The sequence below is a fragment of the Talpa europaea genome, assembly GCF_964194135.1.
Source record: "Talpa europaea genome assembly, chromosome: 15".
NCBI lineage: Eukaryota > Metazoa > Chordata > Mammalia > Eulipotyphla > Talpidae > Talpa > Talpa europaea.
In genome coordinates this window covers 60,488,692-60,507,462 of record NC_140083.1, presented here as the reverse complement: position 1 = coordinate 60,507,462, position 18,771 = coordinate 60,488,692, and the positions used below count along the sequence as shown (strand labels likewise).

Genomic DNA, 18,771 nt, shown 5'->3' with positions numbered 1-18,771 from the left:
TGAACTGAGGTCAAATGAAAATCAGGAAGGTGGGAGGAAACCAGTGAGGGCTGCCATATGGCACCAAACTGAGGCAAGAAGATACCTGGAAGATGCATCACTGGCCATGAACACATTGCCCATAGGTGGTTCTCTCCAGAAGGCTCCCAGCTTCAATTCCCCTCCTGTGCCACTATGCCCAATTACATGTAATGTGGCAGAACAACATGGGGTGAAGAACTGGTCTGCTGGACAGTTTTGTGTTCTGTGTGTCTTCAGCTGCTTTGCCAGCTGAATGGGCAGAGGTGTGGAAGGGACGTAGCTACCCACCTACAATGCTCAGTGCACTGCACGCGCTTCCCATCTAAAGCAGCTCTCCTGAAGCTGAGGGTATGACCTTAGACCACCTGAGGACTATGGTCCAATCACCTTTTGCCTTCTTTCAGGACATTTAAAATTTAGACAGGGATCACTCTTCTACAATTTTACAGGAGCAAGCCCTCCTTAGTCAACCCTTCATTGAGCAGGATTTCTCTTACGTCAAATGAGAAAGCAGGAGAAACTTCTGGAGTGGAGAGATGTGGGAATGAGCACGCAGCCTATTCCAGAGAAATGGTCTGGATGCAGAGCTTTTATTTATTTATGGGAAAAAGAGAACATTTTGTTCTACTCAGACACAGCTTTTCCAACTGAAGAGATGACCCTGACTTCCTGCACTGAGACAGTTAACATTATCAACTTATAACATTACCACTTGTTGGCATTAGCATGCTAGAAAATGGCACCTTGTCTCAATCATTCTTTTCCCCAGAGGGAGTATTTCTGGAACAAATGCAAGTACAAGCTTGGGCTTCTATTAGCCAATATGTTCAAGTTTAAAGCCCTGGCGAAAAGGTCAATCAGTCAGCTGTGCCCAAGACTGTGGATCTTGCACCAAAAATATTCTCAGAGTCAACTCAAATAAACACCCTAGTGAAGGAAAGCTTTTGATGATTGGTGAGCCCCTGCAACTTCTCTGTAATGAGAAACTACTTTTAAAGACTTTAAAATGGCGATTCCTCAATTAGTAATTCATTCAGAGAAAGATATTTTATACATAATTATGTTGGATAGGAAAGACTATTCTTAAGCATTCATAGCACTGTTTATTTATTTATTTTTTTTACAAAGACTGTGTAGTGCTTCTTAATTGCTGTCACTGAAACAAAACAGCACTAGATGAGGATGAGATGAAAGTGAGAAAGGCCAGGAGCTGTGAGGAAGGAAGGTTCTTATCATAAAATAACCAAACCTCCTTGTCATTAGAACTCAAGGAACCTCAGGCCCTCTCAGTCACAGAGCCGTGGCTTTGGTCTTGAGCTTAATAACCATAACTAACACTGAGAATTTATTAGAAGTCAGGCACTGTTCAAAGTGTTCATGGATGATTCCACTTAATACAATGACAACTGAATAAGTCTTTTATTCTCCAAATATTTATTGAGCACCTATATTGTGTTCAATTCTAGTCTGTGTGCTAGGGCTATTGTTCTGATTTTTTTTTCTCTTTCTCTCTCTCTCTCTCTCTCTCTCTCTCTCTCTCTCTCACACACACACACACACACACACACACACACACACACACACACACACGCACGTATCCTGTATATTCTATGCGACCAGGAAGCAGTGGAGCCAGGATTTGAATCTAAGAAGTCTGGTTACTGAGCTATAAAACTTACAGATAGCAGGTATTTAAAAAAAATGCAGACTTGTTTGAAGGCCAGTGAGACCTCATAAACCACAAATAGTTCAGTGTGAAACCACTGGCAGATATTTGTGTTCTGGGACTGGTATTACTGCACTGCAGAGATTGAGCTGTTCTCAGATGGAATCAGATGAGCATAGTCTGAATCTGAGAAGAGCTAGCTCTGGGTCAGCACACCCAGGTTGAGATTCTGGACCGACCACTTCCTCAGGTTTGACCAAGTTGTCAGACCCCTCTGAGCCTCAGTTTCCTCATCTGTAAAACAGAGATTGTAACAAGACCTAGCTTATTATGTTGCACTACTAAGTAAGATACTGTAAATATTATAAATGAAATAACTTGCAAAGTGTCTGGTGTTATATAAAATATTTTTATTAGCTTGCTATTTATGGGCCTTCCAACCTAGACAACAGAATAGGAGATATTAACTTCAGTCAACTTAGGAATGTGGTTCCTGTGCCTTGAAAATCCCTGACTGTACAGACTGAAGCAGAACAGACGTGTCTCACCCGCCTCTCTTCCTTATGTCTGCAGAGAGAGAGGACAGACTGTGAGACCCAGGGGCACCAGTCAGTTCAGCCTCACTCAGATGCTGAGTTCCCTTTACCCGAAAAAGACTGGTCTTTTGTCCTCTGTCACCAACTTTGCTTCCTTTAAGTCTCCTCTGCCTTCAGAATGGCACTGTCACCCAAGCCCCATGGCAATCCAGGCTGCCTAAGATCATGGGCAGCTTCATTCAAGAGAATATAAATTGGCTCGGCTGCTCCACATAGAGCCTCTGTTCTCTTTAGTTCACAGCTTCTGGCTTGATTTTATTTGTACTCCATTTTCCTGTTCTCTCTCCTGGGGAGGAAGCGTCCATTGATAGGTTCCCTTGGCTTGAGCTACCATCCCTAACCTCCTGTGCTACAAATATAGTCCTCAAAGGCACTTCTTCCTTCTTTGCCAAGAGTGGTGCAGGATCAAGTCCACACATGTGTCACTCAAATGATCACTCAGTATGACCTCCTAGACCTGGAATTTACTAGGTATCATGCTTCAGGATTTTGGTCTTTCCTACCCATTTATTCTTCCCTGCATCTAACTAGGATTCTGTTCCTCTATTTTCTTTTACAGGCTATTCTGAACCTCAAAATAAGGGGTACATATGCACAGACTCATAGTCCTTCCTTTATGTATGACATATTGACTTTCGTCCACCTCTAACTGTAAGAAATCAAACAAAATGTTTGTGACCCATGCTTAATTTTCATGCATAAGAGTCCAAACTGACATGCATTTGGGGCCCTAAAATGACACAAATTTTCCATCTTACATTTCTGTAAGTTGGAATTCCCATACAGGTCATCAAAGTCTTTCTGGAGGCTCCAGGGGAGAATCCACTCACTGCTGCTCCAACTCCTGAAGTCCACCTACACTGTTAGCTAGTGGCCCCTTGCTCTGTCTTAAAAGTCAGCAACATTGCATCTCTGTGACCCTCCCTGCTTAGTCACATATCTCCTGATCTCATCCACTGATTTCAGCCTGGAAAGATGCTTCAATTTTAGGGAATCACATGATTAGGTTGGGCTTACTGGGCTAATGTAGGATAACCTCCCCCATCAAGGTGATAAACTCAATCACAACTGCACAGTCCCTTCTTACATGTAAAGTAATCGTTTTAGAGGTTCTCCAGATTAGGTCATGGATATATTTAGGGGTCATTATTCTGTCCATCCCTGTCCTCTTTCTGCCCACCCCCCCAGGAGTTCCACAAGCAAATATATTCCTACCATCCTAAGGACCTCAGTATTCTCAACCCAGTACAACATCTGCACAAAGGCCTAAGATCTCATGTGATCTCATCAGCTCAGAAGTCCCAAGTCTCATTCTCTGCCTCAAACAAATCAGGTTAAGGTGACTTTCGGGGTGGCAACTTTCAATGCCTTTTCCCAATGCAAGAATTTGGAAATAATCTGGTTGTTCTTGTTTCTGTCACTTACTCATTTTATCAGATGTTTCCATTGGTGATGGCTTTATGATGCATTTTTGTTGAAGAGACTATGAATGTTTGGGGTTTTGTCCTGCATGTCTCCATATGTCTACTCTTTGCTATTTCAGGTTTTCCATCTCACAAAACTCTTATGACCTAGGGTTGAGATGGCCACCTCAATAGTGATTTTGAGGTCATTCAAACCAGTATATGTATATTCACACATTAATAGTATGAATAATGTTGGAACTTAACAAAATATTGTAATTTGCCTTAGCATAAACTTGACTAAGTAGCAAGACAGAAGTAATTGGGAGACTATAATGAATTTTGTGTAGGTGACCAAATAAGATAGAAGTGTTTGCATCAAGATAATTTTAAAAATCTCCTTTTATGATCCCATAAATAAGACCCATTTTTATTTGTTTGTTTATTTATTTATTTTTTAAAGATTTATTTATACAAGAACTGGCGTACAGTCAGAGGCATGGGAGGGCGAGAGAATTCACCAGAGACAGAGTGGGGAGCAGCACAGGCAGACACACTGAAGACACTGCTCAGGGGAGCAGCAGACGAGGCAGGAAAGTTCTGCTGCGCCATGTGGGTTTCTCCCTGGCTGGCCGGGGATCGAACTCATGCTGCAGAGGCTGCAGACAGCTTCACAGTGCAGCGCTCAACCCACTGCGCCACCGGGGAGGCCAAAACCCATTTTTAACTTTTTTTTTCCTTCTAATTAATTAATTAATTAATTATTATTTTTTAAAAAGACTGATTTGTTTATTTATACAAGAACTGGTGCAGTCAGAAGTGCGGGAGGGTGAGAGAATTCACCAGAGCCAGAACGGGGAACAGAACAGCTAGACTGATGAAATACACTGCTGAGGGGAGCAGTGGGCACAGCAGGAGAGATCTGTTGCACCATGTGGGACCCTTGCCGGCTGGCGGCCCGGGATCGAACCAGTGCTGCAGAAGCTGCGGGCAGCTTCACAGCCCAGCGCTCAACCGCTGCGTCACCAGGGGAGGCCCCCAAGACCCATTTTTAAAAGTTTATATTTTCTTGTGACTGTTAGTTTGAGGAATTTCTTAATTGGCACTGAATAAACCCTCTTTTTTACTGAGTCTGAATAAATGACCTGAGAAAATTATATATAAAGCTTCCATTTGCCCAAAGGCTACTTAAGCTAATTCTTCATCCAAAATAGTACCACCATATGTAGCTTTGAATAATCAATTATGGAATAAAAAAAAACTAATTGGTAACAATAAATGATAGGGGCCTTTAACAATATTTATTCACCTAGAAGTCTCCAGAAATAATTAATCATGAATTATTCACAGCAGATAAAAGATCTCTAGTTATCTGATGGGATCCAGTCCTACCCAATCTGCCCCCATAAAATGTTTGAAGCCTTCTGGCATTTTGCCCTGTGTAGGAAGGAGTCTGATTCTTTCAGCTATTTGGTTCACAAGAACATCTTGTATTTCAGCAAAGGAAAAAAACACCCTCCCATTGTGATAAATAATGAAGAAAATCCCTGCAATCTAATATTTTTAACACATACCATCATTCAAAAAATTTGACTTGACTATAAATTTTCCTTAATGTTGATATGCTATGACTTCCACATTTTTTAAAAGCTTCTGAGTTTTGCTTTTGGGGCTCTTCCAGGTCAAATTATTAATGTATCCTCCCTTTCCACTGAGGATATTTAGCACACTTCACATTTTTCACATATTAAATGTTAAGCTCTTCCATCTTTCTTTACGATTTCTATCTTTCTCCCTTAACATCTCCTTCAGGATGAGTTCCTAGCTGGGCCTCAAAAGCCAAATAAGAGATTTTTAACGTGAAGTCATAAACAGAGTTTAAAATTTAAAACTGAGTTGAATAAAAATGTAATACAGGGCTCTAAGATCTCTTAGTAGTTTAATCATTTTCCTCTGTTACCTTTTTTTTCTCTAGCAATGTTTAAAGTGAAATAAAGTATATTTCATTGATTCTGATTAATCCAAATGAGTGTTCCTAACTAACAAGGAAGACAAGAAGGAAGAGGGGAAGAAGATACTTGTGGGATATCTAGAATTGCTTATAGCATTTTAGAATTTTCAAATTATTGTGGCTAAAACCAAAGAGCCTTGGAACCCTCATTCTACCTGAATCCCAGAATCCTATCACTATTTTCTGGACCCAGGGCAAGTTGCTTATTTCTCGTGTTAAAAGAAGGTATAATAATAGGGCCAACTTCATAAAATAGTTGTGATTTTTATGTGAATTCACATGTATCAAGTCCCATAGAAGTGGCTGACTTGTAATAAATTTTATAAGCATTATCAGTTATTATGCTTGCTGGTCATTATTCTATCTCCTTTAGTTTAAGTGCCCAACTGGCCATAATATAAGACATTATTATCATCTGAATTGCAACAAAGAAGAAACTGGGGGGCCCCAGTTTCTTAGGCAAGCTGATCACATGCACAATTAGTAAATGGTCTGTCAGACTCCAAACTCATTCTCCTGCCACTAAGGGAAAATTAGCACAATTCCAAAAGCTCTTCTCCCTTCCTAAACTCACTCAGTTCCTATCACTTTCTTTAATCACTTTGTTTTTCTTTTTCCTCTTCTAATTTTAACAATAATAGTGTGTGAATTGGTATGGAAAAAAACCATCATTTTGAAAGATAAGAAATAAAAGCAAAAGTTGTTTGACTCCTCAGCATAAAAATCCCACTCATCTACAGTATCTTCATCTCACTGGCTCCCTCAAGGCCTTCCCAAGTACTTCCCACTGATTTTTCATCCTTTTGTGAATTCTGGTGACATTATAGCCTCATCTAAACTGCAAGGATGTTTTTCTGTGTACTATCTAAAACGCTAAATTATGCTTACCTCAATATAAAAGTTTTTTTTTTCAAAAAAAAAATTATTTATTTATTTATTTATACAAGAACCGGGGTACAGGCCAGATTTGTGGGAAGGTGAGAGGATTCACCAGAGACAGAGCGGGGAGCAGAACAGGCAGACAGACTGAAGACACTGCTGAGCAGTGGGGGAGACAGGAGAGGTCTGCTGCACCATGTGGGATTCTCGCTGGCCGGCCAGGCTCAAACCAGTGCTGCAGAGGCTGGGGACAGCTTCACAGCTGCGCTCAACTGCCTGCTCTATCAGGGGAGGCCCAAGATCAAAGTTTTTGAAAATAAGTCTCATGATCAGCTCTAGCCTTTCTTGAAGCTCTCTCTCTGAGTCCCTTCCCAATTGTCTTTTCAAATGGGTCTTGAACCTGAATTCAGTCAAAAATTAATCATTCTGAGATCTTTAGCTTCATTTTACCTTTGTCATACAATTCACATGGTATACATATTGATTTCCTGGTTTTGGAAATGTATTATGGATAAGTGTTATGTTAGCTCTGGGGGAAGCACGGAGAAGGTACATGAGAACTCTGTACTATTTGAGCAACTCTACAATTGCAATTGTAACTGCACAATTTTACAAAAAAGAATTCAAGATAGAAAGTTTAAAAAAAAATCAATTGCTTGCTGAACCATTAGCTGATTACTAATTGTAAGTCACGCACCAAAAGAACACTAAGATCCCTGAAGACAAGGCCAATCGTGGCGTTCTCTGGACTTCCCCACACAAACTGGTGTTTTATTGGGCATATGGTAGGAGGATGGAGAGAGAAGAGATGAGAACATAGAAATAGGAATTTCATGGATATTTGTAAATTGATGAATGGGAAACAGAGAAATCATGGGTTAAATTTTGTGTCTTGAGGATTTAAATGTGTAGTTATTGTGCTCCTGATTTTACCTCTTTTCTAACACTGCTAGAAAGACAGAATCAAAATAGAAAATATTTGAATAGAAACAAAGTCCCAGGCAGTGAAACAGATAACATTAGTCATATAACCATTCATGGCTGCATCTTCCTTTAAAACGTCTAAGTCAACTTGTGTTGCCAAATGTCTAGGAAGCTGGCTCACTTATTAGGTTTAGTTGTAATTTATGGGGTTCTTAATGCAAAAAAAGAAGTCAAATAGTCTTCAGACAGATAAATACATTTTTTTCTTACTTTTTTTTTTTGTTTTTTTGCTTTACCTCTTAAGTTACTATCCACTAACATAGAACAAAAGAGAACTTTTTAAAATACTAAAAAAAATGAAAAGAAAACAGGAAATGCATCATTGAGGAAAAGATGTTATCTTTCTATCCAAAAGAGTGGAAACTTATGAACCTTTCTTAATACTGCAATTCTTTCTACACTACAGTTGCGCAAGTTTTATAAATGTCACTGTCAAAGAGCAGTTTCAATTCACTTTTTCCAAACATTGGGGAAAGAACAGCCATCTTACTTTAATTTGGTTCTGTGTCAGTCATAACTTGACTGGCATTAGCTTGGTGGCAACAAGCTCAAGGTTATGGGTTCAGTTCCTATGTTGTCTACTTAGCTTTTCTCAGAGGAAATGGCACCAAAGCCTGAGACTATACATGTTTATTTATCACCCAGACACTTAGGACAACTGACCTTCACTATTGCCAAACAGCTCAAAATGTCATCTTAAAACCAAAGCTCAGCCTGTCACAGTTGTTAGGAGTGACACTCTTTAAACAAAACTTACCCTACTGTGATGTAAAATGAAAAGTTCTAGACTTAAGGAAGCACAAAATAGCCTCCCATTTGCTCTACCCCAAGGAGTATTTATTGTCTCAGTTTACTCCCTACTTTTGGGGGCAGAGAGTTTGTCTTTCATTTACTTCCTTATGGCCAGTATTCATGACAGAGCCTGGTGCTCAATATATATCACATGCAACTCACAAAAAAGCCATATGGTCTTATAAAGCAGAAGACATCTATCTCAAAAGGACACTGAGCATTTAGCAAACTGAACATATTGATGTCTGAAAGGTGGTCCCAAGACTAGAAGCCTCAACATCATCTGGGAGGAAACATGTTAGAAAAACAGATTCTCTGGCCCTATAAGAGGTCTAGGTCTACTGAGCCAGCACCTCTAGGGACAAGGTCTTGCACATACATTCTAACAAGCCCTCCATGTGATCCTGGGGCATACCACTATAACCCAGAAACGACACTCTTTCCCATACACAGCTTCAATTTGCAGCATCAGCTCTAAACAAAGTAAATCCAGCGGTTTTAGTACAGATACACTCATCTATCTCTTGGAATGAATATCTGAAAAACAGCTTTCTATGTAAAACAGATTTGTGGACCAAGACAATTTGATCACTGATAGGCACTTTATATAACTTTATTATATTTCATAATGTGAGACAGAAACATTAATTAAAATATTCAGAAATGTTTTATAGAAATAATGAATTTTAAATGAGATATTGAGCAATGGATTATAATTATAAGGCTTCCTTCCAGATCACCCCCTTTGATGACACAACTAAGTAGAACTTGTTTAGTGAACAGAAATAGTGTGATCTGATGTTAATTAATCCTCATACCAAGTTCTAAAGACCTCCTTTGTTTTTCTTTACTCACTGTAAATTATCCAGAAACTCACTGGGATTCCTCATTATTTTCAATGAGCTAAATAATACCAAAGTAGAAAATTCTATGACTCATAAGAGCACCGAGGGCCTATAACGTTCCAAAACCAACATTTTCCCTGATGACAGACAGTGAGGAGGAATGAAACAGATGCTGAATCCAAAACGCTCTTGACAGACCAGAAGAACAGGTTGAATCAAACAAAACAGTATTTAGGAAGATGAAAATAAACTTCTACACCTGGGTTAAATACATGCACTTGGGTGTAACTTTGGAAATATCTGACTCAGCAGCATGGTTTACTAAAAAATAAAAAGACTTCATTTGCAGTAAACTCCCCATGAGCCAACACTTCATCCACTGTCACCTGAAAACAATGTGACATTAGGATGTTATGGCAGAAGCAGTGTCTAAAAGCAAAAATTCTGTTGTGTGCTGATCTTGCCTGCACTTCCCACATTTGAAGCATCCACATTCATTTCCAGACCCACACTGTATGGAACAGGGAAGATAGAGGGCTGTCACTAGAAACCATGATCTCTGTCAGGTAAATGCTGTAGCTGTGCAGTAGATGGAGGACGAGAAGACTCAGGCCTGGGTCAAGGCATGCTAGCTAGCTTCACATATGGGAAGGGCTGACATAGAAAGAGGGAACCAGGGGTGAAGCTTAATGCCAGTGAGTAGAAGCGTGGTTCCATAGAAGATAGAGTAAAGCAGAGGAGGAGTTGATATGGTAGTTTTTCCTGTGACTTTGGCTGGACAATCATACACAATTATTTAATCAGACGTTACCGTTGGCATTACTGTGAAGCTGTTTTGTAGACGTCGTTAACCTCTATAGTCAGATGACCTTAAGTACAGAAGATTAACCTTAAAAATGTGAGTGCATCTCATCTGGAAGACCTTTAGCACAAAAGCTAAGGTTTCCTGGAGTGAAAGCAATTTTTCCTTAAGATCATACTGATTTGCTCCTTCTTGGGTTTCCATTTTGCCAGCTCGATCTACTCTGTTTTTGCCTGCCCCACCTGAAATAAATAAGTGAATGAATGAAAGAATACAAGTGTGTATTGTTTGTGTGTGTTTGTGTGTATGGTGGTGGTTCTTTCTTTGAAGCATACAGTTTGATACCCTTATCGAGCATGGGAGTGGGACTATTGAGTTTCTGTCCCTGGAGATATGCAATGAAGAAAGCTGAAGAAACCATTTTGGTTATAATACAGAGACCATTTGAAATGTATTAAGAGCTTAGTATATTAAGAGCTTAATAAAGTTATAAAGCATGTATATCAAACTAGACCACATAGTCTAACTTAATTTATTTGCCTTATTGAAGATCTTGTCTGTGTCAAATACTGTGTGAGGTTGTGGGGATAAATCACGAGCAGAAAAGGCCTTTGCTCTGCCTTTTTGGAATGTTGTGAATCTTATTGTGTGTGCAGGGTGCAATGCTAGCTACTTTGGATAATAACAGAAAAAGATGGTGTCCTAACTGAATCAAATTTATTTTAAGAGTGTAGGGGAATATATAGACACATATGCTTATAGATTTGAGAAACATTTATCAAATAAATTTAAATGTTTTAAAACTTTCATTTTAAATAGGGATAAGATTAGATTATCTAAAATTTCTATCACATTCCATGATTCCATCTTCATAAGGCCTAGCTCTAAATTATTTTCCTGAACTCTCCTCCCTGCTTGTCCTCCTTACATTCTGATCCAAAAAAAAAAAAAAAAATCCTGACTCAATGTCTATTTATTTAACATATTTGAAAGTGCAAATTCCTGAAACATAGAAATGACAACCTCTGGACAATCTGCAATGTGATGGGCTCAGGGGCTGCTGTTCAGTGCTGGACATCCAGCCTCCAATGATGGACAGCGGAAAACTCCCCAGAATGCTTTCTAAACACAAATCAAGGGACATGGGGGAGAATGGCATGTATTTTAACAACAAGAACGCCACAGCATGAAGACCACATTTGTAGCACACTAGGAATTTTTCAAAATACCTTCAAAGCCTGCATCACTATTTAAAAAAAAAAAATGGAGCAAACAAAGATGTAATTTGAAAGAAGATTAAGAGACATGGATGGGATAAAACTGAAGCTTAAACCCGAATCCTTTCAGTCAGTTCAGTTGGATGCTTTTTTGATTTGCACAGATTGACACAACATAGTGTAACATATTCTCTGTTGATAACAACAAGAAACATACTCATTAGCAAAAGATGATTCGTTCATTTTTTTACACTTGATCTAAAGCTATAGCAAATGGAGTACTGCATTACAGGTGGTGAGACTCTTGTATTGATTGATAACATACCCAGTCCTCTCAAGGGACTGCATTGGTTATTCATTGATAAATGGAAATTTCTTATAAAAACAAAACTCATCAGGATTTATACGGTTCACATTATGAAGTTCTAATGAGCATATCATTTCTTAATATAGGGTGTTTAGGAAGATGTAGAAAATAGGTGATGTAAAATGAAAACATTTAGTAGCAAAGTCACAAGAGCTTTGCAGAATCATAAGTGGGAAAATAGAGCTGCTCGAGCACCAGCCAGCAGGTGACCTTGCTTATTCCATGCTGAAACATAACCTATTTCAGACTTCCTTGTCTTTAGAATATAGCTACTTTCATTTTTAATGGGATGGAAGAAATTATGGCTGTTTTTCTGAAACCACATCAACTTCCAAAGGCAGCTGTAGCAACAGAGATGCATTTGCACTGGAATTTTGGCTTCAAGGCCAGTACCACCTTGAAAATTTGGCTGATTTCCTCTAACCCATAAGTTGGAATAATACCAGGAATAAAAAGGGGAATTACAAGGATGATTTACAATTTTCTTCATTCCCTTCCCTCAAAGTTAGTCTGTGTCAGTTGCCAGGAAAACAAGTCAAGATGAAATGGAACCAATTGACAATTGATAATTAACTACAGGAAAATATTTCAACAAATAAATTGACCTAGGTTAAAAATAAAGGACAATTGAATTTCAATAATATGTTTCAGTAGAAAAAGCAGGAACAGATATGACCTTTATGACCTTTTGGCTTTGAAAAAACAGTTCTTAGTTTTGTTTTCCATTATTGTTTCTTCCCTAGATTCTACTATTTTTCTTTAGAGAAAAGCCTAAGAATTATTCACTAGCTACCTGCAATATGTTCACTCACCAATACAAAACTAATTTTTTATGATTTTAATCCCCCCCCCTTTTCTTTTTCTAATCCTTCATGAATGCCATTCCTCATCTTTCTTTACTTCTTGGGTATGCAAGGAAGATCAGCATAACTTATGCCTTGCACAGGGGTCTGAGTTTTATACATACCCACAAGAATATTCCTGCAGTTTGAAGACACCCTTTTACTCCATTTGGAGTAGAAGAAGCAAATGAAAAATCCACTCATCTACGCTGTTTGTCTCCTTTTGCGTTTGTGTCTTTTGCAGGGAAGGGAAGGTATAAATGTGTGAAAGCCACAGCTAACCATATCTCCATATTTAATGCCAACAGAATGACTTTTGTTTTTTTTAAACTGAGGTAAGATTGGTTGACAACACTGTATATGACTTAGGGGAATAGATTCACATTTCCAGAATGACTTTCTCTAGCCCTAATCTAAATTTGTGTCAGTGCTACCATCCTCCTTTGGCTCAGTCCATTAGAAAACAATTGTTCCTTTAACTACCAGCTACACAAGAAACCTCATTTCTGGTAATCCTTCAGTTTCAACTTCCTAGGAAATTATTATACACACACACACACACAGTCAGTATATCTCTTGCTCTCTCATGGAAGTTCTACATCTTCCTGAAATACAATCTGCTCCCTTGTTACCTAGACAAAGAAAATTTACTATTAAGATTATATAATCTTAAAACAAGAATGATCAAGAAGTTGAAGAGCTGACTGGAACCATAAAAGGAAAAGTGAGGCTCAGGGGAGGTGTTAATGCTCGGTGCTGTGGTGTGCACCATGGAGGCGATTTCCATCACTGCAGTCATCAAGCTGGACCTGAAGCCCAGGTGTTACTGAAAGCATGGATCAGCTTGCTGTATTTTTCTGAGGAGTTCATTTTAGTGACTGATTTTAGCAGGAGAATAATTTTTACATTAAAAAAATATAGATATATTATGGATTAATACTAAATTCTGCACACATTTTATATAATTAATAAAGTGTGTCAAATAATTACATGAGTGTAATGAGATGCTTACAGAACTGAAAACATCCATATCTGAGCACTCTTCCCTTAGAACTACTTTGACAGCAATACTTCAGAAACATTATCCTGCCCAGTTCAGCTTGACTACAGGGGTGAACTGGAATATATTTACCTAGGTAGAGAAAAAGTTCTAAACACAAAGGAATTTTATATCATAAGGAAACTGACCTAGCCAAGATCTATTGGTATTGTTATGTTGCATTTTTTTTTTTTTGGATAATATGTATGAGATCTGATAAACATCCACCAGCCCTAAAGTACACAGATATGCTAAGGAAGCATTTGATGCTTAGTAGAAAAGTCACATTTAAAATAAGAATTACCCAGTTTCATTTAAAATGAAAATGAAAATAAGCTTTTCAAAACTTTTTATAATTTAGAGAGCAAAGAACAGGCAAGAATAAGGAAAAAATAAATCATTTTTATTTGTGCCAAGGGAAAAAAAAAAATCACAGGCTTATTTGTATTTGACAGCCAGTTTATAGCCCAGCAATCTAAGTCTATGAACTTGAACCTTCATGGATGAGTGCATCAATTGGCTTTTGAATTAGAGGATAGCATTACTCAATTAACACTGAGACTAGCCCTTTCAAAAAATATATTTAGCTGTGGCACATGATACTTCAATTCTGAAATGAGAATGTCAACTGTAAAACTAAATTTAAAATTTCATTTGTTTTTCTCTCATCCCCTCCCACACTTACTACAAATTTGAATAATATGAATCCAGGAAACATTTAAATAAATGTGGTGTGCACTTTAGGTTTTATGGCAGGTCTGATTGCTTTAATTACTTGGAGTCTGACAACTCACAGGCTCACACACACAAGTATGGAAATCCTGTTGTACTTGTTACTAGTGCTTTACCTTTAGCCAGTGAAGGGAAATGTTGACTCTGCTGGAGCAGAAGATGGAAAGGACCATAAAATCATGTTGTTCTACTTTTGCAGCATCCCCAAAGTGGGGATGCTAAGTCAGCAAGTCCCTAAGGCAGTGAGCAAACTCACTTTAAGACAAAACTGCTAGGTATCGTTAGACAGAAAAAAGAAGACTCCTCTCAACACAAAAGACCATGAAATAGACCCTCCCCTGACACACACATGTTTACCAGTGCTCCTTAGTAATAATAGCACATTATTAAATTTTGTCCATGCTGACATGTACATATAGTCCTGTTCTGGTTAGTGTTACATTCTCTTTTAAACATCGTGTGCCTATTACCAGGGCTTGTGAATCCATCTACCACATACTAGAAGCCCTTCCAAATGTAAGGGTGTTAGTTTATTGATGTTATGAACATATTTATTGCTGTCCAAGATTTCCAAGATATGCCATGAGAAGTCTTGTAATGATCACTACTGGGCAAGCTCTATGGACATTAACCAGATTTTGGATTCAAGTGAGAGAGAAAGAGAAAGAGAGAGAGAGAGAGAGAGAGAGAGAGAGAGAGAGAGAGAGAGAGAGAGAGAATGTGCACATGCACTCTTATGCATGCAAGTGTGTTTTGAGGGTGTGCTAAGTAGCAATACAAAGATTTTTTTTTTTGTAAGCTTCCTTTTGCTGAAAACCAAAATACTCACTTGCATGTAAATATATCCTTGACTGTGTGTTTCCCTAGAGAACTTAGGAATTAAAATGAGGATATTTCAAAAATGGTGGTAATGTAACCTAAGCCATGAGCCCTTACCAGGTGCCAGGTGCCCTTCTAACAAACTTGGATATAGATAATAACTCATTCAATGGTAACAACAACTCTTTGAGATGGACATTCTTATATTCCCTTACATTTGAGAAAACTGAGAAGTTAAGTATTTTACCAAAGTTACCAAGTTCACACAGCTAATAAAGTACAGAACTGGGAGCAAGACCTCACTGTGTGACTGTAGAGCTCATGCTTTTAACCCCAAGTTATACTCGTCTCTGTTAGCAGATGAGCAATCTGGTCTTATTTACCCCAAATTCCAATATGGTATTGAATGTGGGGAAAGGTAAGAACTGAGACCTCTGAATCAATTCACACAGGCCCCTCGAAAGCAGAGAGCTATTTCCACCACTCCAAGCTGGCTCCTAGCGATGCTGCTGCTATTGGGTATTTGGAGAAAAGCAGGTTATTTGATCTTACCAGGGAGACCATGATGATTTGGGGCAGACACTAGAGTAAAGGAGGAGTGCTATCACATTCCAGCAGGTGTAATTTCTTACTTATAAAAGACTGACTTGTCTGTACTACAGGGATGTGGATGTGTGCAAATGTGTAGGCAGAGATATCCTATATCCATATTTGTGAAAAATAATAACATGAACTCTGTCTGGCTAAAGTCTAATCTCAAAGTTGATAGACCTGAAGAAGTCTGTGGTTGCTTTCACTGAACTATGGGAAAAGGTCTCCCTCCCATGCCTAAGTCAGACCAGTACACTATTTTTTAAATATGGGGTGTGGTTATACAGTCTCAGGAAAACACTCTAATGTGGAAATAGGAAAACACTGTCAATGTACAGATGACTAACAAAGGGGTAGTTGTTTAAAGGTGTGGAGTTTGTCATCATCATTTCACCCAAATGAAAATAAACAAAAGTGGTCAGACATATATAGGCATGACAGAGAACTAGTCCAAAGAAGATTCAGGAATCCAGAAGCCTGGAACTTTACTGTGGAAAATGACCTTCGTGAACAAGTTCATCTCCTGCACTTTACACAAAATAAAACCAAGGTCAGCAGAATTTGTGTTCCACATGCCTGGTTACCATCAGAGTAGGCATGTGGACTCAGCCAAGGAGAAGGTATAGAATAATACAAAAGGATGTGTGTGGGGGGCACTACAGGCTCTGGTTTGTGGGCTGGGCAGAGGAAGGCATCCAGTTAGGGGTAATGGCGACAGAGTAGAAAGGCCAAGAACTCTGATGTCTAAGGGAGCCTGGGAAGGAAATAATTTTAGGAAAGAGTCAATAGTTGTGTTGAATGTTAACAAGAGGTCTCAGAAAATCAGAATTGAGAAATGTTCATTACATTTGTTGGTTATTGATCGGCGTGGCCTTAGCAGACGCATTTCAGTAGCATGATTACAATGGAAGATGGCCCCGTTGTAAGTAATGAATGGGACAGTAAAGACAGTGCCCACATTCAATAAGCTTGAGAAGAGAAAAAGTAAAAGGTGGGGCAGTGGGCAAAGAACAGCTTAAAGGAAAACCTTTGGCAGAGAATGAGAGGAATAATTGAAACAATTTGGGGGAAGACAAAGACAACTAGAGTCTGAGCACAGGCTGATGGATCAGTCTTGATAGAAGGAAGTAGCTCTGGGATGGAACAGAAGGGAAAGGAATAGATGCACATTCAGCTAAGGGCTTCCTCAACTGAGTTTTTATTTTTATGTTTAACTTTTCAAACCATGTAGAGTTTATTTTGGTAAAGGCTGTAAGGTTAGAATCCCCCTTTGCTTATCACCTAGGGTGAGTTTTGAATGAAAGGGCAATAAACAGTCAGCCCCGGGTCTAGACCCTCTTCACTCAGAGGGTTTAAACAAACTGCTCTTGGCAGCAATGACCTTCCATCCTCCACTCATGAAACAGTTTCCTCATTCTCCAGATCCTTCTACCAGCCACAGAAATTAGGTTCTCATGCTATCAGGAAACACTGAGGAGATTAATGGGGAGAAGTTGAATTATCTTTCATCTGGGAAGGCTGGCAGTTTCTTAGCCTTGCCAACTATCTATTTTCTTTGCATGGTTTCTGCCAGAGGCGAGAGCAAGCAACAAGTAGAAGAAAGGGGAATGGATGGCAGAGAAGAAAAAGAAAAAATAGAAAGAGGAAAAGACTTGCAATAGGGAAGACTTACTGCTGAAATCAAAGCAGAGAGCCGATTAGGAAAGAAAGGTCATCACAGAATTAAAAACTGCATATGTGTTTTTGTTTAAGATTATTTGGGTTACCTGTTGTATTGGATGATCCCAACTGTTTCCCTCTACCAATACACACTGCTAGATATCTGCTTGAGTCCCTTCCTGAGAACCAGAAGTTTGGTATACAGAGTCAGTTATGATTCTTTCCTTCAGTAGAGCTCAAGGCAACATTACCTGAAAAGCTTTTTCAAAAGCAACATCTACTTTAATATTCTTTAATTATAAAATCAGATGTATGTTTCAAATTGGATTTAATACCTATTCACCTTCATCAGTCCACCCTTAATCTTAAAAATCTTTAAAACTTTTCTCAGGTGGGGAATAGAAAGTCTCTGAATGACTAACATGAAGCAGAAATTGGTCATTTAAATTCACCCCAGAAGTGCTGGCAATAGCTATCTAAGTTTTTGCCAGTCCTCCCCAGCTTTAGAATTGTTGGGCCATGATGCAGCTCTGTTTCTTGTAAAGATCTGTCCATTCAACAAGCATTTATTATAACCAGCAAAGGCTTCACATTGGGCTGATGACTGAGAATACCAAGCTATAATGAGATATAAAATTGGCCCTTCAGGGTATCATCGAGAATAAAGAGCAAAAATATTTTCTTAATTTTCACAATCTAATTTCTTTGGAGATTTGTGTAATCGCCCTCTTCAGAATTGCAAGACTGACAATATAGCCCTGAGTTTTATCAGTGGAGCTACTTTATCATAAATAGGCAAATGTACATAAAAGTTGGTTATGCAAAGTAAAAATTATAGATAAAGAGACTTCATCTAAAAAAGCAACACATGAGGATATAGGAAATGCCAACCATCCTTCCAGGAGGCAAAAGTAAACACACACACATACACACACAACAGACACAACAAAAATCTTACCTGACTTGCCCACACCTGCTCTCCCAAATATCGCCAGTTTGACCTCTGCACTTTTAGCCATTCTGAGTGTTGGGTAGAAAATGCACTGTTGTTCAAACTAAAGAGCTGAGAAAATCTTTGGTTCCAGCCTTTGGATTTACCATATCATTGTAAATCTGAAATCTGAAAGAGATTTGGGATTTCATGATTCATATGTGACTAGAGAAAGGAATATTTATTAAATATTTCTTACATGCCAGCCAACATTACTTCATCAACATTTTATATTCCACTTTGATCTTCACTGAGAGGGTGACAATAATTTACTATAAATTATTCAATTAAAAAATTATAGACCCAGGACTTAAACTTGGATGTGCTGGTTCTAAAACATGCATTTTCTTGCATGATAGCATTTTCGAAAATATTTCCTCAAGGGGTTGTTTTAGGAGGCCATTGCTTTTGTCAGTAATTGATAACAAATACTTGAAGTATATGATTACATGCATTTCCACATAGTTGTAAACATCCTATATACAAACACAGCTGCTGGGGAAGAGTCACATTTG

General features: G+C 38.6%; 1 protein-coding gene across 2 annotated transcripts in view; it reads right to left on the bottom strand.

Moving 5' to 3' along the window:
- Positions 1-18,284, bottom strand: part of RERG (RAS like estrogen regulated growth inhibitor) — a gene marked incomplete at both ends in the record, with an annotated part of 103,135 nt that extends 84,851 nt beyond the window's left edge. For both annotated transcript variants that reach the window (XM_084254772.1, XM_084254773.1), the window contains one exon: positions 18,224-18,284. In XM_084254772.1, coding sequence (XP_084110898.1) covers positions 18,224-18,284 — 61 coding nt within the window. The remainder of the gene's footprint in view (positions 1-18,223) is intronic.
- Between the last annotated feature and the right edge of the window lie 487 nt (positions 18,285-18,771).